The 26084-nt window shown below is 41.8% G+C and overlaps 1 protein-coding gene across 3 annotated transcripts in view; it reads left to right on the forward strand.

Annotated features, from left to right (window-relative positions):
- Nucleotides 1-26084, forward strand: part of KCNJ6 (potassium inwardly rectifying channel subfamily J member 6) — a 298142-nt gene that overhangs the window by 263217 nt on the left and 8841 nt on the right. For all 3 annotated transcript variants that reach the window (XM_082394589.1, XM_082394591.1, XM_082394590.1), the window contains one exon: nt 16678-25984. In XM_082394589.1, the coding sequence (XP_082250715.1) occupies nt 16678-17003 (326 nt within the window). In that variant the 3' untranslated portion in view covers nt 17004-25984. The remainder of the gene's footprint in view (nt 1-16677; nt 25985-26084) is intronic.

A 26084-nucleotide genomic window follows, 5' to 3' on the forward strand; every position in this document is an offset into this window, starting at 1 on the left:
GAAACATGTTCAAGGGGAGTTTATAATTTTATAGACAGCACTTAGATAAGTAAAGATAGAATTGACTTTCTCTGCGACTGAAATTAACTCTTCTCTTAAGCTCCCTTTTTGTTTCCTCCTAGAAAAAAGAAACCTTAAATTTGGCAATTAAAAGGTAACAATTACTTCCAACTTTTTTTTTTTTACAAATTCTTTTTTTTTTTTGGCCACACCTTGTGGCTTGTGGGATCTTAGTTCCCCAACGAGGGATCGAACCTGAGCCCTCAGCAGTGAAAACACAGTGTCCTAACCACTGGACCGCCAAGGAATTCCCTCACTTCCAACTTTAAATGGGGTTAACTCAGATCTAAACTGTCGTTCGAGATGTCCCCCTCCGCCACCCTAGGAGAGCCCTGAATTGGGGAGGGTTATACATCATTTTGGCACGAGGGATGGAGGGGTGTGATTTAAGTACATCCTGTCTCCTTGCTGCTCCCCCCAAGGTCTTCGAGGGCATCCCCTGGTGTCCCTGTGTCAGATCCAGGTGCCTGAGGCTCCTGGGTAGAAGTTGCTGGGCGCCTCTCCCCACTGGTGGGCCTGCCAGTGGCTCCACCCTGTCGGTGGAGCGATGTGGGAACACACACACACACACACACACACACACACACACACACGCACTCCCGCGAACACGCTCTGGAACACACGCACTTGCACGCACACGAGGGGAGCTTGCACAAGGGCAAAACACACCCACATACACACAAACATGCACAGTGCACTCACATGCACACACACACACACACACTCACTCTGGGCCCCCCCCCCCACGCCACTACCAGACACTCCCCTGTCGGTGCTGGCAGCCAGCCTCTCAGAAGCTGGGCCGACCCTAGGCTGCTCCATGAGGTCTGAAATCTTCCAGGGCCACGGAGAAGGCACTGAGTCCTGACGATCTCCGATTCCACTTCAAACTCTTTAGGGCCTTTTGTCTTGGCCTCTTCCCACGCCTAAGTCAGGCCGAAGGCAGGGGGTCCTGAGCCATTTCCTGGACACCCGGGAAGTGTGCAAACCCTAGTCACATCCCCAACACCTCCACCTGGTCCCCCCTCTCCCCAGCTGGTCTCACTTTCCTGAATGGCACAGGAAGACTTCAATTCTCATAGCTGTGGCTTCTGGAACTCCCAAGTCCTTTTTATTTTCTCTCCACAAAGTTTTGCTCTTGTCAATGAAAGCCCTGCTGTCCAGGCCACTGGTGCAACTTTGGACTCAAAGTGTAATTTATAGTGTGTCAAAGCTGAGAGCTGGCCCCTCTCCACCCACCCCACGAAGCCGTGAAAAGCATTCACGCCATGAGTGGGAAGACACAGGGCAGCCAGGAATAACCTGGGATCATCAGGAACAAAACTGCATTCATGAACGTTCCAAAAGATTTTCCCTCTGCATGTTCATGGGTCCCTCCAGGAAAATCCCCACTGCAGGAATCGGCTCTAAAGTGATGTTTCCTCGACCAACAGAGAGCACAGTGAAAACTGAAAGGCTGGTGGCCAGCGTGGGACAAGCACTGACAGGGTAGAGTCTGGCAGCGGCGTGCGGCGGGCCCCAGAGTGAGTGGGTGTGTGTATGTGTGTGTCCTTTGGATGTCAGCATCAGGACCAGTTTATTACTTAGCACATTTGATAGCATCTCTATGTAGGTCTAGACCCAGAGAAAATTCTCACTATCTCCTTGGCCACCCCCTTAAAATTAGTATTTTTTGATGAGAAAAAGTAGATTGAAATGAACATCAAGAACAGCTTTGAAGGGGAATTGAAGTTTGGGGGAACTTTTAAGGCAATATGCCATTCAGGAGAATATGGCCAATCACCCTGCACTGTCGTAGTGATAATGAGAAACTCATTCACTCATTCGTTCATTTACTGAAATTTGATGAGAATTTATCATCAGTGGTGCTGGGTCATTGGCCCTATTGCAGCCCTCCACTGGATGGTCAGCTCTCTGAGGTCAAGGTCATCACTGAATCCCCATCACCAAGCACAGAATATATACGGCACTTTGAAGGTATTCAATAAATTCTTATTGAACAAATGAATACATTAGTCTTCATTTGGTTTTGGTCTAGTTGGCAGATCAATGGACCCACGTGTTAACCCCAGCAGTCTGGCTAGAGAAGATAACACACATCAGGGCAAACTGGTGCCAGGGTCAGACAGATTGTTTTAGGATGCTGTTGACAGCCAGGCTAGAACACTTAGGGGGTTTGTTGCCTCTCACAAGTGCAAAGTCCATGGACAGATAAGGTGTCTGCTCCCAGTCATCTTTTCCTATCTCTCTGCTTTCACAGCCCCAATATGGCCACCAGCAGCCAGCAGGGCTGTATGTGCCCTGGTTCACAATCATGAGGAGAGCTCACTTCTGCCCATCACTTTATGCAATGGTTTGAAATTCATCCTGAACGAACCACTGAAGGAACATCATATGCCTTCTGGAACCAATGACCGTGGCCAAGAAAATGAGATGTATCAACAAGCTTAAGCCAAGTGGGACCCCAAAGTTCATGGGCTATAGTGGAGGGGGTGCACCTAATAAAACTCTGAGTACCTTTAGGAAGAAGGAATATAAGCAATAAGTATTCATTGCAAGTTCATAATTATCCTCCTGTCTTAATCATTCTTTGTTTCTCTGATCAATCTGCTCTCCCACTCTCCACACAAAATTTCAAATCTTCCCCCACCCACCTCCTACTTCAATAAGAAAATAGGCACTTTCAGACAGAAATTCGCTCAACTCTGCCACATATCACAAATCTACCTGGACCAACACCCATGGTCTGTAAGGACAGAGCCTCCTTCTGCCACCTTGATTTCCTAGCTTTACCCGTCTCTCCAGAACCATAAGCTACTGATTACATCTTCTCTTACATTAGATGGAGCCCTGCCCACTCAACCAGAGCCTTTCCCATCAGTATTTGAACGTGGGCAGGTGTCCCACATCTTTAAAAACTCACTCAACCCCATGTCCCTTGCTAACTATTGCCTTCTCTCCTCATCTTCATAGTCAGGTTCTTGAAAAACTTTCCTAAATTCACTCACCCCATTTCCTCACCCCAAGCCCACTTCTCAAACCACTTCACTGACTCCTTTACCCATCAGCTCTCACTAAGTTGGTAGTGACCACCATGTCTGAAATCCAATGTATAATTTTCAGTCTGGGGCAATTTTCTCTCATCGGTTCTTGGCACTGTTAACCACCTGCCTTTCTTGAACACCCCTCTCCCGTGGCTTGTGCCACCCTCCACTCTTCTGCCTTTCTTCCTATCTCTCTAGCCACCCTCTCTCTCTCAACATGCTGGGCAAGCTAATCCTTTTCCACCTTCAAATGTTAAATTTTCACAATAGTCTCATCCTCAGTTTTTCTCATCACATACCCTTCCCTTGGCAATTTCATCTGCCCCCAGGCTTCAATTCCATCCACATGCCACTGACATCCCAAGTATATACCTAATCCAGACCTCTTCTGTGGATTTGAGACTTGGTTATCCCAAGGACCTATTCAATATTCTTGCATATCTCAAAGTCACAATAAAATTAACATTCCCAAAACCAAACATGTAATTTTCCTGCACTCAAGATTCCCAGTGGCACCACCATCCATCCCATTGCCTGAGCCAGAAATCTGGGCATCATTCTTGGCTCTTCCTTCTAACTCACCCCCATGAATAATTCATTACAGAGGTCTATCCATTTGGCCTCCTAAATACGTCTTCAGTCCGTTTTAGTCTCCCCATCTCCACTGGTTCTCTTCTGCTTCTGATAACCATAATTTCTTCTTTGTACTATTGATGTAGCTTCCTCACTCTTCTCCCCACACACATTTTGCCCTCCTCCAAGTCATTTTTCCCTCTGTAGCCAGAGCAATATTTTATTTAGTTCCCCTCACCCATACCCCAAACACACTAGTCTTTCAGTTTCTTGGACACCTCAGGGACCCTCCTCCAACAGAGCCTCCTTCTGCCAGAAACGTTCCCTTGATATAGTCCACTTATCCCTACCTCACTCATTCCGTTGCTCCTCCTTAAAGTCTTAACCCAAATGCCACATCCTCAGGGACACTTTCACTAATTCCCACACCAACCCAAGTGTGATTTCCTTGTTATGTTTTATAGAAGAATCTACCTTTTCTTCATTGCATTTATTACAGTTATAATTTTACTTTCATTTAGATATTTATTCCATTCTTAGAAGACTATAAATCCGATGAACCCAGGGACCATGTCATCTTTTGATGCCCAGAATTCGTCAAAATGCCAGACACATAGTAGGTCCTCAATAAATATTATATGATGAATGAATAAATGAATTATTATCACCTGGGCCCTTTTATTCATTTAGCCATTAACAAATACTTACTGGGCATATTATCAAACACTGTTGCCAAACACTATAGCAGGGGACAGAGATAAAGTCGTGGCCAAGACAGAGCTCCTGCCCACAGGAACCCCCATCCCCAGACTTGAAAATGTAGGAACAAATATTGACAATTGCAATTTGGTGAGGAAGATTCTGGTAGGGTGAGCACTGGCCACTGAGAAAGCACATGACCTGCCTATAACCCAGTTGCAGTTTAACTAAACCCTCTCTTCTCTATTTTCCCTTAAACCTCTTCCTCCTCACATGCACACACACACCTTCTCCTAAAGCAGAATTGTTTTGTTCTTTTGTTTTTGCTTCTCTTTGTTTTGTTTGAACCTAGGATCCCACAAATTTTAGCGAGTTCCTGAGCCCTTGAGCCTTTACAAACTGTTGTATGTTTGCATATTTTAAGAAAAGAGGATCCATGAATTTCATAAGATTCCCAAAAGGGTCCTTGACCAAAAAAAGTTAAGAACCACTGCCTAGAAAATGCAGAATAATGGAGGACAATGAAGAGACGGGTGACTCTTCAAATATCAGGTATCAAAGGGTATTTTGAAATGTCCAAAGAATAGTAAGGCATAAAGTAAACCCTGACATCAACAGGAAGATGAAACATGATGTCTCCAGATCTTTCTCTGAACGGTTTTTATTCCTTTTGAAAAAAATCAACAAGCAACCAAACACTTGATGTAAGGGAAAAAATGCTATTGATCAATGCTGCTAATTCTACAAGAAAGGTCAGCTTTTATGCTTGACCAAGGGAAGGAATGGCACTAAGAGAATTGCCAGTGATGTCCTCAAGCAGAGCCCTATGTCAAGGCTTTCACATGTGAAATTTCTTGTAGATGCTGTCATCATTTCTCTACTCTGGTCATTATTTTCCCAGCTATGACAGATGAGGAATAAGAGAAGCTAAGTAGACTATCCAGGCCACACTGCGGCTCTGGGCAGCCCAGATTCAAACCTGGGCCTGTCTGCTTCCAGCTCCCACTGTTCAGCTCCACTGTATCATTGAGAAGCCTATGGATTCTATGATAAAAGGAAATGAGCACGTCCAGAGATTTCAAATTGCTTTAGCAGAAGGAAATCTTCATACAGCTTCCTGTTCTGAAATATATTCCCTCTGTAGGGTCAAAATGAGAAACAAGAATGTGCGTGCATCTAAGTTTGCTTATTTTACAAAAGGAAACATAGGGTAAAGCAGAAACAAATGAAAATGGCTGCATATAGGAGGTGGGCAGAAACGGGATAGAAGAAGAGGTGGGAATGAGACTTTTCTGAATATATCTTTTTATGCTGACTTAATTTTTGAACTATTTAAGTGGTTTAAAATTTCTTTAAAAAAAAAAAAAAAAGGACGACAAAAGCAAATCCTAAAAGGAAATACAATTAGAAACAAATGAACCTAACTAGATATAAAACAGATAACAAGCCACATAGGAAAAAGGATGAATCCAATAACTTTGGAACTCAGTACTTGGATTGTACTACCTCAGTGGGAATAGTCTAAGATTAAAAAGAATTTCAATTTTTAATTTTACCTCATAGGTTTGTGGATGATGGTTTCAAAAGTACACAGATCACCTGTACTATTAACAAAAGGTTGTTTATTCAGATCATACGAGATAGTTTGCTACCATCTCTTTCCTTCAGTAGAAACTCACAGGACTTACAGAGTAAAAGGATGAAGTGTTAAGATAGCCTTTGATTGGTAGTGTTCTATTATAGAATTTTTTGGAAGCAGGGAAGCGTTCTAATTGGCTTTCAAGTGCATTTGGCAGTCATTGGTTCACTATTTACTGGTACATACTGGGGCTTTCTTGTAAAGTCACAGGGGCTTTCCTGTTTCAACTGGAAGCATATCTGGTCCTCTGCTGTGAGGTCTGAGTCTTGTACAAACAATTCTTCAGTAGACTTATAGGTGTGATCATTCCAAAGCTGCTTTGTGTGTTCGTAGGATAGAGCCAATGATAAATGTATAGATTTTTGGGAACCCGGAACTGTTGGAGAAGAGAGAAACAAATATAGAATGGGAGAGGTTGAAGAAGAATCCTGCAGTTTACGATTTGATTTGAGGCTATCTCGTGATTTCTTTCAAAAAGAATCAAGGTTGTTTAGTGTCTCCAAGCAACATTCTGAAGCTGGTAGCCACTGCTCCAGATTGAGTAGAGAATAAGTACATTTGTATGGAAGACAAGGTAAGAATTGACAGGCTTAGGAGAGCTGGTGGGGAAAAAATGGTAGATATGATGGGAAAGACAAATGGTGAGCAGGTATTATTTGGCAGTCAAGTTACAACACCCAGTGGCAACATCCCTTGGGCCATGATGATTCATCTACTCTCCACTTTATTTTGTAAATATAAGTATAAGGCACTTATAGGAGTTATAAAGGTCGCAATGAACACATGACCCCTGTTTTCAAAAACAAATATAATAGTGTGGCAGTTGAGGACATAGGCTCTAGAGACAGGCTCCCTAAATTAGAACCCTAGTTCCACTCTGACTGGTATTAGTCTGCTAGGGCTGTCATAGCAAAATACCGCAGACTGGGTGGCTTAACCAACAGAAATTATTTTCTCACCATTCTGGAGGCTAGAAGTCCAAAAGCAAGGCACCATCAGCGCTGGTTTCCGGTAGGGCCTCTCTTCTTGGCTTGTAGACGGCCACCTTCTGGCTGTGTCCTCATGTGGCATGTGGAAAGAGAGAAAGCTCTCTGGTACCTCTTCCTCTACAAGGACAATGGTCCTACTGGATTAGGTGACTTTTGTTTAACCTTAATTCCCTCCCTAAAGTTCCTATTTCCAAATACAGTCACATGAGGGGGTTAGGGTTCAATATTGGAATTTTGGAGGCACACAATTCAGTCCATAAAGCTGTGTGACCCAGAAAATTTACTTAACCTCTCTTGGTCTTAGTTTGCTTATGTGTAAAATAGATATTGTAGCATCATCTACCTATGAATGCTGTTGTAAGATGTTAGTTGGTTGATGCACATAAAGTATTTGGTGCCAGGCATACAATAAACACTTAATAAATAATGTTTATTACTTAATTCAATACTTGATTTATGAATTTATCAGTTACTTTGGTGAGAGGACAATTAGGAATACACATGTAGAATGCCTTTTTTTAAACATTTAAAAAAATACACTTTTCAATATTTTTTTGTGTAGCTAGAGGTGAACCTCACTGGCCATCCAAAATTTCAGTAACAGAAGAAGTACAACTGTTTATTGAAGGTATTCTTAACCTGAGCATAAGACAGGGCTTGTTGTTTAAATGATCAGCAGTTGGCTGAGCCTAATGAATTAAAATCACTATTACATCATGGCAGAGATTACTCTATACTGCTTCTTTTTGACACTGGGCTTGGTAAATCACCAAGATCGTTCTCCCTAACAAAGACTTATAAACATTAGTGCAGAACACTTTATTACTGCACTAATTCAGTGCAGTTTTTATTGAGAATGAGAACAAGAGTAAAGGAAAACATTACATCATGTAGCCTGGTATTTGAAATAAAAAGACAAAACGTCTGCAGTCAATTCTTTGTTTCTGACTATTGGCAATATAGATTAATTTTACAGAATTCCAAAGTGGTGAGGGTGGTTTATTCCATCTTATTTTATTGGAATCACATTCTCCAGGCAATTTTGATGCATTTTCTATCTACTGAGTGCATACCTCCAGCTTTATCCAGAGGGCTTTCTCTTGAGGATGGCTTTCATCATATTGGTATTCTTTTTTTTTTTTTAATTAATTAATTTATTTATGGCTGTGTTGCATCTTCGTTTCTGTGCGAGGGCTTTCTATAGTTGTGGCAAGCGGGGGCCACTCTTCATCACGGTGCGCGGGCCTCTCACTATCGCGGCCTCTCTTGTTGCGGAGCACAGGCTCCAGACGCGCAGGCTCAGTAGTTGTGGCTCACGGGCTTAGTTGCTCCGTGGCATGTGGAATCTTCCCAGACCAGGGCTCGAACCCGTGTACCCTGCATTGGCAGGCAGATTCTCAACCACTGCACCACCAGGGAAGCCCTCATATTGGTATTCTGCACAAGACTTCTCCAGTCATCATTTGTCACCGTGAATCTAAAAATAAGACTTTGCCTGTTAAATCTCCATCTTGCAGGGTCTGACCCGTGTTTGCTCAGTGCCTGTTAGATCCCTCAACTGGGCCTCAGTCTGGTTTCCCGGCTTCCTGGGCTTTTTGTTCACCACCAATGACAAGCAGTCCCTCCTTCACCACTCCTTATTCTAACGTAGTCTTACTCAAGGAATCAAACACCACCAAAAAGATGGGCTGTTTCTATTGACTTCCAAGTGAGTTAAACTCTTGGAAGATTAACCAGAGAAGCTCTCAGTGGAGAAATTATGAAGTGCAATAATTTTTTTTAAGACACACACACACGCGCGCGTGTGCCTCTGGGCTTTGTGGAAATAACTTAGACCAGACAACGCTGCTATGGAAATCAAGCAGGCTCCTCAAGCACAAAGTCAAAGGCATGCCTGACCCACGAACACACCAACAGGCCGTTCCTCCTCTAACCCCACTGGCCTCAATGCTGTCTTGCAATGTCAGTGTCCACCTGTTTCTTTTGAGATTGTGAGGCCAGATTCCCCAGGGATGTGACATGAGTGGTCTCCACACCTCAGTTTCCTCATCTGTAGAACAGGGATAGAATAATAGCACCAGCTCATAGGGTTGTTATAAGGATTAAACGAAATAGACAAGGTAAAGGGCTTAGGGAAGCCCCAGCTCACAGTAACTACTTGGGAATATTCCATGAAGATGACAATGACATGATAATGAAGAATGAAACGAAACGGGGACCATCATTCATAGCACAGGTCTTACATGCCACGTCCTCCTCCCCGATTTCGTCTTGCCCACCTCTAAGCTGACTCTCAGTTGTGGAATTTCCTGTGGTTATTTGCACAGAAAGCAGTCAAGGAGGATAAGTAGACAACATCTTACTCTACAGAGACCCAATTTCTGACTCACTGTCAAGGAAATAAAAATGCACGAAAAACTAGTTGAAGGGTGAGAAACACAATCATGTATTTCTGTTTAACCCCACTAGCTGGATAACGGAGCCAAGGAGACCATGGATGGAGTTTATGCCCCAGATGCACTGAGCCTCCCTCCTTCCCCTGCCCCCACCATACATTCCGAAGACCCCAGGCACCCAGTTGGATGTCAGTTATCACGAACCCTTGGTCATTAGGGGACGCAGGCAAGGGTCCTCATTTCTGGAAGTCCCAGTCAGAATTCCTGATTCTGAGCTTCTACAGGAATGAAAAGACGGACAGTAAGTTCCCTGAGACTGGGAACTCAGTACCTAGCACATGGATTCCATTTAATAAATATGACCCAAATAAATGAGTGGTTAACCGTTCTGATCACAGGGTAACTTTAAGAAAAGACATTATAGCTATTTTGAGCCAACAGATGTTTGGAAACATTTAAATAATAGTACAAAGCAGAATTATATAGATTAGATTATGTCACAATTCTTTTTTATTGTTTCCAATTCTTTACATAAAAAGAATAAGTTTGTATAAACAACAAGGACCTACTGCATAGCACAGGGAACTATGTTTAATATCTTATAATAAACCATAATGGAAAAGAATCTGAAAAGAATATATATATATATGTATAACTGAATCACTTTGCTATACACCTGAAACATTGTAAATAACTATACTTCAATTTAAAAAAGAAAAAAGAAGAAAAAAACAGTTCTGAAAACACAGAACAAGAGGAGCCTTTGCACAAAAGATAAGCAGGCTAATACTGCAACAACAAATAGAATTAGCAATCTTTTAAAATATAGCACTTGCTAAGTACAAAATAATGCATGTCACGTATTATGTTACAAGGTATAAGAAAACACTTCCAATCTGACTGTTTGATTTAAGAGCTAGAACATTACTGCTATATCTACTTCTGTATTCCTTCTCCACCTTAATGTAACTATTTATTTTTATCATTCCCTTAATTTTAAAAAAAAATAATTTTGTATGTGCCTCTAAATGATATATTACTTATGCTTACTTTTAGCTTTATAAAAATGGTATATTTTATATATTCTATACAACTTGCTTTTTCACTCAATATCATGTTTTCTAATTTATTCATTTATATACTGATGTTTATTGCCTATTTTCCATGGATTCATCCTGTTGTTCTTTTACTAATTTCTTAAGTTGGATATTTTGCAGACTTTCTTCTTTTCTAATATAAGCAGTTAGGTCTATACATGTTTCTTACTTTCCATGTATCCCACAATCCTGACATTTTACATTTCAGTATCATTCAGTTCTAAGTATTATTGAACTCCCATTAGAGTTTCTTCATTGAAGTTGTTTCAAAGTATGATTATATGTGTTATGAAACACATAGTAGTTTCTTTTCATTCATCGTTTCTTTTTATTCATGATTTGCATCTATTCATACACAGAATTAGGGGATACTCTTCTTCAGTTTTGTCCTCTGTGAGATTCCCCACCCTTTTCAGCTCCCAGACCCCCTCTTCTCTGTCTATAAAGACAGGATTTCTCTCTACGTGTTGGCCACCCATACTGCTGCCCGTTTCACAGGCTCAGAGTTCATTCTCAGAGTAAGGCAGTGAGAAGAGAGGAAAACGCAGCCACAAACTCTTTGGTCCACAGAGACCTCTTTTCCCAGTCTTCTGGCCAGAAACATTTTCTCCCAGCTCCGGACTACGCAGCACTGAGGGCTGGGTGCAGAGAGACAAAAATTAATGAGGACTCCCCACCCCCATTCTCCAGCCTAGTGGGGCACCTTGTCCTGGTCCTTTGGCCAGAAAGACAGGGTTTCTCTCTGAGATTTTGTTGCAGCACCACAGCCCATTTCTGCATAGGGACCACTCTCAGGTTAAAGCCAGATGATAAAAGAGAGGAAGAAACAAACCAAGAAATTTACCCCCAAACAAGTCATTCTTCAACTTTTGGTACCCCTCCCTAATCTTCCCACTAGTGGTAACTTTTCAGAGTCTGCAGGTTGTTGCATTTTGTGTTTTGTCTAGAAGTCTTCACTGTAAGCAACGGAAGACAAAGGCTGCACTGACTCCATCTTCACCAAGCCCAGAAGTCCCATCCCTTACTTGTTATTGAACTTATTTTTGATTAAAATTTGGGAGTTTGTAACTTTCCAGTATCTAGTTTGTATTTTAGCTGAGGGTCCTTCCTAAGTAAGCTGACATGATGCGGAAACAGAAATCTCCCACTTTCTTTTCTAAGGACCACAAGCCATCTTTTAATTTAATAATACATGTCAGACATTTCCAGTCAACATTTCCCTGTAGTTCCTTAGGTCCATTCTCTTCACATAACAACAGGTATTTGGGGGGAACCTCCAATGTTGAAGCACTATGCTAAATGCTACGAATATGGAAATAAAGAAGATAAACGAACTTTGAGGCATCCATAGTCCAACAAGGAAACCAGACAGCATGAGCTGCAAAGGCTGTGAGAAGGCTGTGATGGGGTGTCACTGAAATGTCCTGATAGCCGTGGGCTCCTAGTTCCAACTCAAGTGGGGTCGGTCCCAGAGGGCTTTAGAAAGGAGATGATAAATCAGCTCTTGAAAGATGAGCAGGAGTCCACCGGGGGAAGGGCATTCAAGATAAAGCAAATAGCACAAATACAGGCAAAAAAATATAAATGCAAATGGCAAGACAGCCAGCATGCTCAGAGTAAAGGCTGTGATCTGAACTTGGAGATGAGATTTTTCAGGTTTTGTTCGTCTCTACAAAAGGAGCTTCTCTTTTTCCAGAGATTACTTCACTCACTTCAAAAACCTACCTCAGTGGCTTCCTTGGTGATACAGTGGTTAAGAATCCACCTGCCAGTGCAGGGGACACGGGTTCGAGACCTGGTCTGGGAAAATCCCACATACCGTGGAGCAGCTAAGCCCCTGCGCCACAACTACTGAGCCTACGCTCTAGAGCCCGCGAGCCACAGCTACTAAGCCCGCATGCCACAGCTTCTGAAGCCCACGTGCCTAGAGCCCATGCTCCACAGTAAGAGAAGCCACTGCAATGAGAAGCACACACACCACAACAAAGAGTAACCCCCGCTCGCCGCAACTAGAGAAAACCTGCGCACAGCAACAAAGACCCAATGCAGCCAAAAATAAATTAATTAATTAATTAAAAAAAAAAAAACCTACCTCAGGACACCGTAATGATCTTTCTGATATGAAAAACAAACACAACTTGCATATACACTGATTGAATCTTTTTTTTTTCTGACGATCAGGCGGTCTCCTTTTACTTTATATTTCTGCACATCCATAGATAGGTAGTATCTAAACTTTTATGTGCATGGTAAATATACATGTACCATTCCTATCTTCCATTATTAGTGTTGTGGATTTTTTCATGTTTTTCATTTTTAATCTTTTTTATTAAGCAAAGAAAATTCTGCATCCTCGGCCCACACTCATTTCAAAGCCTGAAACACAATCTGTGAAAAATTGGTCTCAGAGGCACGGTCACGCTTCAGTGACTTAAGTGACATCGAAAATCACAAGGGCTCCGCTGTCACACGCTGATGTAATTTTGGCGGCTGTACCTTAGTTGGTTTTATTTTGTTACTTTTTCAACATCAGTAAAAATCACATTTTTTCTAAGAATGGACTGGGACCAATGTCAATACGTAAGACAGGAATCTTTCTGAAGAACATGAAAATTATCAGCTTACACTAGAAATACTTTTCGATATTGTTAGACAAATAATACTATTTTCATCTTTTTTCAAATGAATTAAGACACCAAAAGGTGAATAAAAATTGGGAAAGCATCCACAAGCATTTGTTTAAATCTCTCTTATTCATTTTTGATTACATAAATTAATCCTATTAAAGTGGTACTATGAAAAGGTATTTTACTATCCCTGTGGAATTCAATAAGCACATTCATTTGCTAGGGCTGCCATAACAAAGTACCACAGACTTGGGCGGCTTAAACAGGAATTTATTGTCTCATAATTCTGGAGGCTGGAAGTTCAAGATCAAGGTTTTGGCAGGGTTGGTTGCTCTCTCCTCGGCTTGTAGATGGAGATGACCATCTTCTCCCTATGTCCTCACATGGTATTTCCTCTACACGTGTCTGTGTAACTTATCTCCTCTTCTTATAATGACACCAGTCATATTGGATTAGGACCCCCTCCCAATGACCTCATTTTAACTTAATTACCTCTTCAAAGACCCTCTCTCAAACAAGTCACAATCTGAAGTACCGGGGGTTAGAACGACATAGGAATTTGGGCTGTGGAGAGAGTACAAAGTTTAACCACTGGTTTTTGACAAACGGCCCAAGGGAACAAGCTATTTGCATTGGGCAAGCTCTGTCCCAAGTCAAAAAGAGACAAGCCTTGTAAATGGGATTTTCTAGGGAACTGCTAGAAACTTCAAATGATGACAATTCTGAGCATGAGGTTTGAAAGAGCTCCAATCCTGTTCTGACCCCTCCAGTGGTTGCTAGAATGCTCTTTTGCACCATGATTGCAGGCTGTTGATTTTTAAGGGTAACATGAAGCTGAGCAGGGGGAAAGTTAAAATTTCCCAAAGCTCAGGGTTCTTACTGCGATTCAGCCATTTTTCTTGAGCAAACACTCCTGGAGTTCATTTACAGAGTTCTAAAAGAGTTTGCTTTGTCAGTTTCTGCCAGCGTTCTCATTGCTTTCATGGAGGAGAGGGTTTTCAGAGGTCCTTTCTCCATCAGTCCCAATGACATCCTCTTGGCTGCATCCTGCGTCGTTTCTTCATACCTGTATCCCAAGTTTCTAATTCTCTCTTCAGTCAATTCCAATTGGATGTTAAACCTCCATATAGATTTTAATTTTAATAATTGTATTTTTAATTTCTAGTTCCACTTGGCCATTTCCATAGCCAGAAATCAAAATCTAGGTGGGTTTTATTTTATTTGCCTTTCTCTGTTTTCCAGTCATGTCACAATAAACATATGCTTCCTTGGTGGGAAGAAAAGTTTGAAAGGTATTTTATCACCTTTTCCTTTTGACTTCCTGTTTGTGCCTCACTCTGAGCCCACAGAATCCTGTCATCACCTGCCTTCCCCCATCACTCCCAAACACAGATAAAGAGCTGGTAACTCAGAAGAGAAACGTTGAGAAATAAAAGCAAGATGCTGTTGTTCTTTGCTTTACAATGCCCAGTAGCCCTGCAGTACTTGTTTCAGAGGCATGGGGGTGGGCGGACCACATAGTTGGGTCAGTCAGGGAAACATTGAAGAAGGGTAGCATTCAGTTTTGAGGGTCAGAGGAAGAGCAGAATGTGGATGAGGGCTGATGGGCTCAGACTCTGCCAGCTGCAGTGGGTCAGTCACTTCAGTCCCTGGTCCCCAACTTTCTTCTTCTAGCCACGAGGAACAGGTGCACTGCTGTGGGAATATTTCGTAGATCTGAACCCTTCTGTGTAAAACCTATATGTGTCCTGTTCTCCTTACCACACCTGCATTCAGCATAAAGCAATTGCCTAATATATCTTATAGGCTGTCCTAAGGAATAATATACTGACTGACTGGCTGGCTGCTTCCCTGGATGAATGAACACAGGGCTGCAGTAGGACTATGGTGAGTCCTACGTGGTTTTACCTTTGTGGGCCCTTTATTCCATTTAAAATTTTTCTAATTATTTTTTTATATAATTATATAATATAATATAAAGTATATAATCTACCTTATATAATATGTAATATACTTTATATAAAGATGAATATTTTCATGGGCCCCTAAAAGCACTGTGGGCCCTTGGTACTGGGCCTACTGAGCTAATGGAAAGTCAGCCCTGAAGGAATGGCTGAATGAACGCTTCCGTTTCCTGAGAAGTTTCATAAGAGAATTCTTTGACCTCAGAAAAAAAAATGCACCAATGGCATTCCCCATATTTTACACCAAGCCTGTTGCCTAGTTTCCTTTTCTAAGGAGATGGGTGGGATTTCCCTTGTTCTGCCTTTTCACATTTAAAAGGAAGCTATCCCCGACTCCTGGGCTGCCAGTAGCTCCTACGGCATTTTTGTGCAAATTAGAAAAAGTCTTCTTGTCTATAAGCAGGAAGGGCGGGTGAGATGGGGGGCGACTTTAAAGTATTATATTATCACACGATCTGAACAACCATCTCCACTGGTCCTGGAGAAAGTACAAACTCAGATCAGCATCCCTTCCAACCTCATTTGGGGGACCACAGTAGCTGCCTCTGTGTCACGGTAATGGGAGGGTAACACAAATCCGTGACCTCCAGCTGAAAGGCAGCATAAGTTTAGTTTAAAATGTCAAATTTCATTCTAAGTCTGTGGCCAAAGCCAAGACTCAAATCCCAGCAGAACTCAGGCAAAAACTCTAAAAGCAGTGTGAGACCAGAGTCATGACCTCAGATGATCCTGGAGTAAAAAGTGGACAAGGTACAACCACATGAGTGTGCACCTGGGTGCATGTGCACACATGCTTTCCTGTGTGTGTGCCTGACCTTGCAGGCAAGTGCCTGCAAGCGCCTGGTGTGAGCCAGAACTTTCACGTTGCTACCTGGGATTCCATGGGGAAGCCTGGGATCTCCACCACATGCCCTCTTGCATGGTAGCACATGTCTACAACAAGAAAGACACCTCCTTGTAGTTGTGGCACTGTTACCAAGTCCAAACTCGTACTGCTCGCCTCATGGCAGGCCAATAAATCAAGAGACAAGTCGTTGAGGCAAGAAATAGCAACTTTATTCAGAAAGCCAGCAGACCGAGAAGATGGCGGACTAGTGTCCCAAAGAACCATCTTACCTGAGTTAAAATTCAGGCTTCTTTTATACTAAAAAGGGAGGCGGTGTGGTTGGTTGTTGCAGACTTCCTGGTGTCAGAATCCTTTGTTCTTGCAGCTGTCCCTGTAGGTCACGTCATGATGCCCCTGTAAACCTCCAGCAAGACAAATGTTATCCTCTGTTCTGCAACTTTTTATCTCTATATGAATGGGCAAGTGTTATACCTTTAAAGGTCAGAGCCTTGAGAATGGGCTATCCTGTATATTTCAGTCTATAGGCAACATTCTTAACTTGTAGCAAAAGCAACTGAATACAAGGTTAAAGTAAAAGAAGCAGATTTAATATGGAGTCAGATCTGTTCTTCCCTATTATAGCAGCCTATGCAGGTCACAGTCTCAACACCACATGCAGCAGTCCTGCCTGTCTCCCTGAGTCCCCTGGGCGATGCAAAGCCCACAGACACACACACTAAAGCCTCCATTCTCCTCTCTGCAGGGATGACGTGCCAAGCTCGAAGCTCCTACATCACTAGTGAGATCCTCTGGGGGTACCGGTTCACCCCTGTCCTGACGCTGGAGGACGGGTTCTACGAAGTCGACTACAACAGCTTCCACGAGACCTACGAGACCAGCACCCCATCTCTCAGTGCCAAAGAGCTGGCCGAGTTAGCCAGCAGGGCTGAGCTGCCCCTGAGCTGGTCCGTCTCCAGCAAACTCAACCAACACGCAGAACTGGAGACTGAAGAGGAAGGAAAGAACCCTGAGGAGCAGACGGAGAGGAATGGTGATGTGGCGAATCTAGAGAACGAATCCAAAGTTTAGTCCCCTGGCTGGGCCACCCCTTCTCCTCTTTGCCCACAACCTTCCCTTGTCTCTCATTCTCTTTCTTTTCTGTCTCTCTTACTTTGTTCTTTCCTTATATTGAAGTTTGGCATTACCAGAAAACAAATCTTCAAGGTGTAAAATATCTACCTGCCCTCTCAGTTATTCAGATTGACAAGGCAGATTCAGATTGGGTTAAGGTGTCATGTGCCCTCATTTGTGACCCAAGCCTGGTCTCCTCCTTGAATACGACACATCCGAGTCCTGGAGATTTCTGCTACTTATACCTGCATGTGTTGTACAATACCAGATCACTCAAAAGAGTGCATCCAAGAGTTTACCTGGGATATGATGAGGAAGGTCTCTGGTGCCTATTCATTCATGCAGTGAGACATAGAGTCGAGCCCTCAGTTTTATACATGTCAATAAATTTCATCTACAGGGCGAGGTGCTTGCCCCCTGCGGGCATTGCAGTTATAGGACCCAGGTGAGGTAATGACAAAACACTGTACATATATATGCCTTATGTAATTATTTTCTTTTGCAGTTAGTAATAAAACCCAGCATGTACAAAAGTACTGTAGAACAAAACTTCTAAATAATGTACATAGATGTAAAATTAATGTAGGTTTAGATATATAACTTTAGAAATAAGATTTAAAAAAAAAAAAAAAGATTCCAAAGTACAGTAGGCATTTCTGTTCTGATGTCCTGTTTTCTGGATTTCTTTGGTCCCATTGACCGCTGGCCCTTTAGTGCATGGCCTTTGCTCCGTGTCCCAGACTGGCAGCCATTTGGGTACCTCACTGTTCCCTTTAATTGAATCTAATAAGCCATAGGTCTGGGAGAAGTTTGGAGGTTCAGTAGACGGCAAAAGACACCACCAGTATGCTGATATACTGTGAAATGTTTACAAAACTGAGGTCTCTTTTTTAAGTAACAAGACCTCACTGACTAGCCTGGGGCAGAATTTCAGGAGGAGGACATGCTCTGGCATGTCACCAATGATGTGTGTTTTTTTGTTTTGTTTTGTTTTTGTTTTCTGCCACACCTCGTGGCTTATAGGATCTTAGTTCGCTGACCAGGGATCAAACCTAGGGCCCCAGCAGTGAGAGTGCCAAGTCCTAACCACTGGACTACCAGGGAATTCCCACGAATGATGGGAATTATGTGTTTATGCTTTTCAAGTTAGCTCTCACCCTTTGTAGTACCACAGTTTGAGAAACTTTTCTTTTACAAAATCATTGACTCTCCAACTATTTTCACTCTATAATCACAGTTAAAATATGAGACATGTTAAGTTAGTAAAAGATGGTTTGGGTCTAAAGGCATGAAATTCATAATGGCATGTAATGGGCGAAGTATATTGTAATCACTGATCTCACATACCTTGACTCCATCTGGCACTCTTCCTATACCTGGGGGGCTTATCCATCAGCATTCCTTGCATTGGTATTTATCATTATTATTATTATTATTTTATTATTATGAAATTTCCAGAGTTCAGTATTTAAAGATTAGATCAACAATCTTGGTGACTGTCTAAGAAATCTTTCTAGAGTATGCCACAGGTTAGAAATCAAATCCAAAGTGTCTCCCAATCAAAGAAAACAAAAAACTACAGCCTTAATTCATTTTAATCTGCAAAGATAAAAAGAAAGAAAGAAAGGAAGGAAGGAAGGAGAGGAGAGGAGGAGGGAAGGAAGGAATAGTATTTTGTACTGAAAATCTAATTTTCAAAATGAAAAAATTTTCAAATGAAAAAATAAGAAAAGGAAGAGAATCTTAGACAAAACCTCAAGGGCAGGTGGAGATTTTGCACTGAAACAGATCTTTCACATTAAGTTGGCATTTATAAACTGTTTGTTCCCTAACATAATCATCCATCATAAATATTCATTTGACTGGATCCAAGTTCATTTTCAACTTCTACAGCTGTGCTCAGTTTGAGGCTTTGCACCATGGAGGTCAAAGAACTCAAACTAGCTGTCCCTCCCTGCTGCCCTTGCCTTCCCTGACCAGATAGCACAGGCCTTCACACTATAGTTTGGGGACCTTGTCTATTAAAAAGCATGGCCCAGAGATAAGGAAAGTAACTCCTCAATTTGACATGGGGGGTGGGTCTCTCTTCTCCCACTTCTGACACCTTGTATCAAGACAACTGCTTCTTGGCACTGACCGTATGGAAAACAAAACTGTTGGCCATAATTCTTTCCTTTTGCCAACATTTCATTTTTCGCATTGAATATTTGTTGAATCATTTATTCATTCCACACACTCCAAAGAGGAGGTTGTAGTTGAGGAGGAGGAGGGAGCCCCATACACTTCTTGCCAGACTGTGGGGAGGTACTGTGGCCTTACCTCAGTGTAGCCTTAGGATGGGCCCTCTTGCCTTGGGGGCGTTATCCCTGCAGCATCACCAGAGTTGCAGGGCGAGGCATGGTAGCACAAAGCAAGATCAGCTGGGGCTGCAAAAAGTCTGCTAATTTAGCTCCTAAAGACTCAATGGGCCTTTTAAAATCCATTACTAAGGCTTAAAGGACAACACACACCCTGTTGTCTGGTTGGAAGAGCAGTTGGGAGCCCTTGAGCACAACTGAATGAAGAGCCTTGACAACCCTTTGGTCAGGCACACACGTCAGTTCTGTATCTGTGACAGGGCACCCAGGTGTGAGGTCTTTCCCTACTTCTCACTGTCTTTGGTGTCAATGTGGTTGGAGATGGAACATGAACCAAATCTCATTTTTGTAATGTGAGCCTCTGAATCTTTAAATGAGGATGCTCCAGAAGAACCTTTTATTAGAATGTCCTTATCAAACATGTCTATTTTTCTACAATTATTGATAACACAGTTTAACAGTGTATTTTGTGTCAACTGTTAAAATTTGGAACTGAAAAAAGCTCATTAAGACTGAATTTTCTAAGTAGCAAGTATTGAATGGTGTCTTTCATTAACAGTTCAGCAAAGATGACCCTACAATTTCTACCCATTCTCTTCCACCATATCCAGGCTCCGATCACGCAGTCACTTTGTTAGCAAATCCAGAGCTATGGAAATAAATAAGCCTATGTTAATGTACCAATACTCATAATGAATGAGGATCACGCTCAACTTGATATTTTGGTCTGTTTGATGGTGTATTTGAGTCCCTTTCCCATAAAAGCATGGCAGTATCCATTAGCCAGATAAGAACTTTGGGCTAAAGGGTTACAGTTTGCCACAGTTGACTCCAGTTTGGAGGAAAGGGCAGACTCAGCTGGGAGCATGACCTCCCCAAGGGCTGACAAGACCCTCAGATTCTCATTTCCACCCACCCCAATATGCTTTCCAACTGGAAGAGCACCTATTTATTTATGCCAGCTTTATGTAACTGATAAAATTGTTTATGTCTTTGGATGTCCCATGGGCAAACTATACTCTTTTGGATTAACACCTTTGCAATCACTGTAATGTCAGGTCATTACTTTTCCATCCCTTCGAAACATGGCCTTTTAGCCTGGTTGGTCCAATACATAGACACTCTATGTCCAGGAGAAGGAAACCTCTCTTTCCCCACTCCCTTCCTCCATCTGTCCCTCTCTTTTGCTCTTTTCCTAGTTCTCCAGTTCCAGTTCCATTGATTTAGTTCAATATCTTATGTTCCCTAACAGAAATCCAGCTACTGTTTCTAAAAAGGTCAATCTATTTCTTAAGCACAATTTTCTCTTGCTGGTTTAACCAAACTAGGGCTCTGAAATGTCTGTTTTTCATTATACTCTAATTTAAAAATTATTTATGACTTCATTTAAAAGCCTAAGTTTTAAAGTCTCCAAGCAACATTCTTATGTTTTCCCTTGCTACATTTTCTTACATTTCAGGTTTCTTACTTTCTCACCTTTGCTTTTTTATTTAGATTGAAGCCAGTATCTTTGGGATGTTCAGAAACTGTTTATAAATATGGGAGCTGGTGGACAGAGAAAGAGACTGTAAAAATTCCATTAGAAAACTACGTTAACTCAGCAAAAGAATGTGAAATCATTTGCTTAGCTAAGTGATACAAGATTTTTTTAAAATATATATATATATATATATTCATAGTCATTTCCAAAACAGCTTGCCAAGAGTCTGACTAGTTTACAGTCTTTCTTTCCTTGACTTGGGTGATACTCTATATGATTCAGAAGAGTCATAAGGGTAGTTGACGATTAAATGTCCTACAGAGATGGTAAACATTATCTTCTATGGTTTCATTTCTGTGGATGGCTATAAAGTCAAAAAACATAGGCAACATATACATAATAGATGATTCATTGATATTGCATTACAATATAATCAACTAATAATATCTTGTTTCTAGACTCTATGGCCACCCTGCATTTAAGAAAATGTTATCCTTTAATTTAAAATTGAGTAAAGCATACCTCTTCCTAATATTTCTGCCCTTAACGTCTTGGAGAGCTTTTGATATAGAATGTCATCTAGCAGTCAAAGCTCTGTCAGGCTACTATTTGATTTTGACAAAGCACAGTATGTACAATAATAACCAAACAATATTACATCCTACATTGTGTGGTGTTTTGGAGCATTCAGAGTACTTGCACAAGTTTTCTCATTTAATTCTAATCCACCATCAGAGCTTGAGTATTATAATTTACATTTTATAGACGGAAAACTAGGGTTTGGGCAAACTGAGTAACTTCCCCAAGGCTACAAGGCCAGTCAATCACAGATCCTGGTCTCAAATCCAGGTGCTGAGGCTAAAATCATGGGCTCTTTTTACCACAAAAAGGGTCAGCAAACCAAATCTGCTCACAGAATCTGGCCCACTGCCTGTTTTTGCACCACTTGCAAGCTAAGACTGATTTTACATTTTTAAATGGCTGGGAAAAAGAAAAAAAAAAAAGAAACAAGAGAAGGATATTTGGTGACATGCGAAAATTATATCAAATTCAAATTTCTGTGTTCATAAATATAGTTTTATTGGAACACAGGCACACCCATTGGTTTATGTGTTTCTATGACTGCTTTCACAATACACAGCAGAGTTGAGTAATTAAAATAGAGGTCACATAGCCGGAAGACTAGAGTATTTACTCTCTGACCCTTTACAGGAAAAGTTTGCCAACCCCAGTACTGTGCTATTAAATACTATTAATACCATTAAGTACTATTACATATTGTACTGTACTATTAAAACATTCCTGGGCAAATTAGAATGATGACATTCTTTTCCAGTATAACTCTATTTTCCAGTATTGTGCTTAGGTTTGTTCAAGGAAAAATAACTCATTTTTTTGTAAGAGAGACAACTGCTTCACAGGACTTTGAGTTGGGTCTCAAAGAAAAGCTCCTTTCTTTTCATAACCATTCCCCCAAGAGTGGTAAATAGAGTAAACAGTCAGGCAAGAGCCAGTGGCCAGCTCAGAAAGTGATGTGGTACAACTACACATTGATGAATAATTTTAAAAAATGGGAATTCCAGGGACTGAGCTATTGCTTCGCTGACATGCATAGGTATTTAAATATGTAGAGAGCTGGGGCCTGGGTCTCTGCTGAGTGGGATGAACTGGACTTGCAGTAGTTGTCACACATCCAAACAAATTCCCCTCCCCTACATGCCTTCCCTCTAATTCTTTCCTGGAATAGAACTAACTAGACTGCTGAGCTGTCTCTCCATCTTCCCTTGCTAGTTTCCTCTAGCCCACAATTGATCAGCGTGATAAGAAGAACCTTAAACCACCACTCCTGTTTAGTTGTACTAGTTCTGGCTCCCTCTAGGTACTCAGCTAAAAGTTTAACATGCAAATAAAAACTAAATGCTTCTCTTAGAAAACAAACAGGTTCTGTGAAAAGAGCTCAGGAAGAAACAGAGGCATAGTAAAGGGTTATTGCATTGTTTGCTGCTTTCTGAGTCTTAAGCACAAGATAAAAATTGGTAACTACAGAAATATTGGATCAAAGAAATTCAGACAATGGAGTTTTGAGATAAATCAATACTAAATGACATTCTTTAGTATCACTAAGCTGAACTCACTTGTATTCTAAGGAAGCATTTCCAAAGCCAGACATAGGTCAACCAAGTTACGTTTTTTATCTCTTTAGTTCTATTGAAAAATATATCAAGTTCTCTTATGAGTGCTTTCCTGGAAGTTAGGTGGAAAAGAAAAAAATTTGTAATAAATCATTGTGATGTTGTATTGCTGACAGATAAATGATGGAAATTGAGATGAATTTGGTCCTGTGTCTGAAACTAAGTAGTTGATGGTATCTGCAATCATGCAAAAAGCTTGCGATCTTGCAACTGCATGGAACAGCATAATAACTAAGTGGGAGGGGAAAAAATCTCAAAGTTCAACACCATAAAACTTAAATAAATGTTAAAAGGAGTCAAACTGTTACTTGGCCTCATTACCTTGGTGAAAGAAAGCTTCATGCATCCACCTAATTCAAATAGGAGAGTCGTAGGGAAAAGAGGACAAACTACTTTAGCACTCACAAGAATAGTTAATTGAAGTAGTCAACATGACTAAGTGATTGAGATTTATCACCAGTGAAAATGGTATTTATAAAGTTATTTTTAGACACTACCCACCTAGACATCAATCCTAATGTGCTCTGTGGTTAGCTAGAGATTTGTGACCACATAAGCAACAGAGCTTGATTTCAGAGAACTAAATCTTCCTACTAACAAAGGGTAATTGACCATTTCAAGATTAAGGCTACATACCCGTTGTATTAACACGGATCATGAATACTGTGATATCAACCAGCCAATCTTTATAAGAATAGGAAGGGCTGTTTTTCTCAGGCAATGTAAATATCTGCTACCAACAGGCACTAGTGAAATAAACATGTAATACATCATCATTTCTAAAATTCTAACAGAAACCACAAAATATCCATCCAATGGAGCAAAACGTCCCTGGAGTCCAGGATCGGATTTCTTTGGCTCTTAAAACCCCAGTCCAAGCTGAATGCCTTATGGAGTATGTCAATATTGGGTCTATCACCACTAAACGCAAGTAGCAGAACTGGATCAGCTGTAGCGCAGAGAGCTGGGTTGTTGACAGCTGTGCCTGATTGGAACCTCCGGGTCTTTAGCCAGGCTTCTCAGAGAAGGAGAAGGAACTCTGTTCTCAGATCCAGCCATGGCAGGTGCCATTCTGGCATCATCTCTCAGCATGGCTGACTGCGGGGCTGGGTATGAGCCACACCCTCCCTTGTCCTTTGGCTCAGCCTTGGGTAGTCCAGAAGCCTTGTTCATACCCACCGCCTCTCTGGGGGAGCCTCTCCCTCCAGCCCTGGTTTCTGTGCATCTAGACAATGACCCCCCAGAAGTGTCTGCTGGGAAGCCTGTATCTTTCGAGCTTCTCTTGGCCAGCACACTTGACCCCACAGAGCACCTGGGTGGGTTAGGAATGATGACTCTCCCTAGAAGAACTGAAGTAAGACCTTTTGAGTCCCCTATGCACAGGGATGCCCCTCCCATAAGTAAGTCAACATCAAACAACAATAATGCATAAATGAAGTAAGTGTAAGGAAGTCCAAAAGAGTTCTCATTACCCATGGTGGCTACCTCACTGCTTTGTCTTCCTTTACATATCTTTCTTCAGCCTCTAGAAATTCTCAGTTTTCAGCCATCTCCCTAGATGGTCTGACCTTGTCTCCTCTTTTTAAGTGAGAGGTCTTGATCTGACCACACAAATCTACCCCACAACCAAACAAATGCTGCCCCAGTCAAGAGACTTTACATCCCTTCCCTTTCCTCTGGCAGAGCCACCAAATGTGGCAGCAATGTCAAGGGTTTTCTTTTTATTTGCAAGGAATGCCTCTGGATTGCAACTCTTGGAGACACAACTTGTGCTGTCCCCAGGTGCCCACCCAGCTTTCACATCACCACAGGTGGTCGTCCAAGCCTTCTACCCAGCTCCTCTTTCTGAATTTCCTCCCTCAGCTAACCACTAACGGTCATCTTTCCTGGCACCTTCCTCTGAATGTTCATTCCATTCTTGAGCAGTAGCCGAGACCTATTATTGGGGCTAGTCCTATCTCTTACCACTTCATCGTCCACCACCAGTTTTAATTGAGCATATACTATGTTCATGGTCTGACCACCTGAGACCAAAACGTAGAATATTTTGCTCCTGCCGCATAAACATGAGCTATTGAGAGCCCACTAGTGATGGTCGGGCATTTTGACATCAGCCCATAACTGAATAGAACATCAGTGAAGTCTTGTGAGGAAGAGACAGCTGTACTTTTCCAGGGAAACCTTCTTGTCCTTGTGACTAGGTTAGCCAGCTTGCCAAAGATAGTCCTGAATATCTTTATTCCGCCCAATGATTCTGCATCTAAAATGAGAGACACGCAGGGACAACAGTGAACTCTCAAGCGTGTATAGGATTCTGAAACAATGACCCAAAAATCTGCCTGTGCAAAATGGTCTTTCCTCCCCCACCATCTGCACAGACTGTGCTCTGGGGAAAAACCCAGCACCTATGTGGTGCCTGGTTACCCAGGACATTTATGGCTGCTGCCATGGCAACCATAGCCTATCGGTACTGACCACTCCATGGAGTCTTTGATGAGAACTGGCAGAGGGTCCAGGGGGCTGAGGCTCCCCAGGACTGCTCCACCTGTAGATAGCCTTGGGGGAAACCAAGGACACATGGGACAGTGCCCAGGCAAATAGGTATTCATTCAGCATGCCAGGTGTGAGATATTCCTACCCCTTCCTCCTAGGATGGCATGCACTTAGGTGGCCAAACTGCTCCTTAAAAAGCTATTCTTTAAGCCATCATCCCCATACACACACTCTCACACCCAAATCACATTCGCCTTTAAAAAAAAAAAAAAGATTCCAAAACCAAAACTAAATTCACATCATCTGATGTAATAGATGTCCAAAAAGCTGCCATCTTATTAATCTCTGCCTAAAAGATTAAGATTGGTCCACAATAAATAGTTAGTGTTTCAATAATAAGCTCAAGTACAAACAAAGGCGATTTTTTTTTTTTTTTTTGATGGACATAGTGGTTCTTTTTTATTTATTTATTTATTTATTTTTGGCTGTGTTGGATCCTCGTTTCTGTGCGAGGGCT

The sequence above is a fragment of the Balaenoptera borealis genome (assembly GCF_965194805.1).
Source record: "Balaenoptera borealis genome assembly, chromosome: 5".
Lineage (NCBI taxonomy): Eukaryota > Metazoa > Chordata > Mammalia > Artiodactyla > Balaenopteridae > Balaenoptera > Balaenoptera borealis.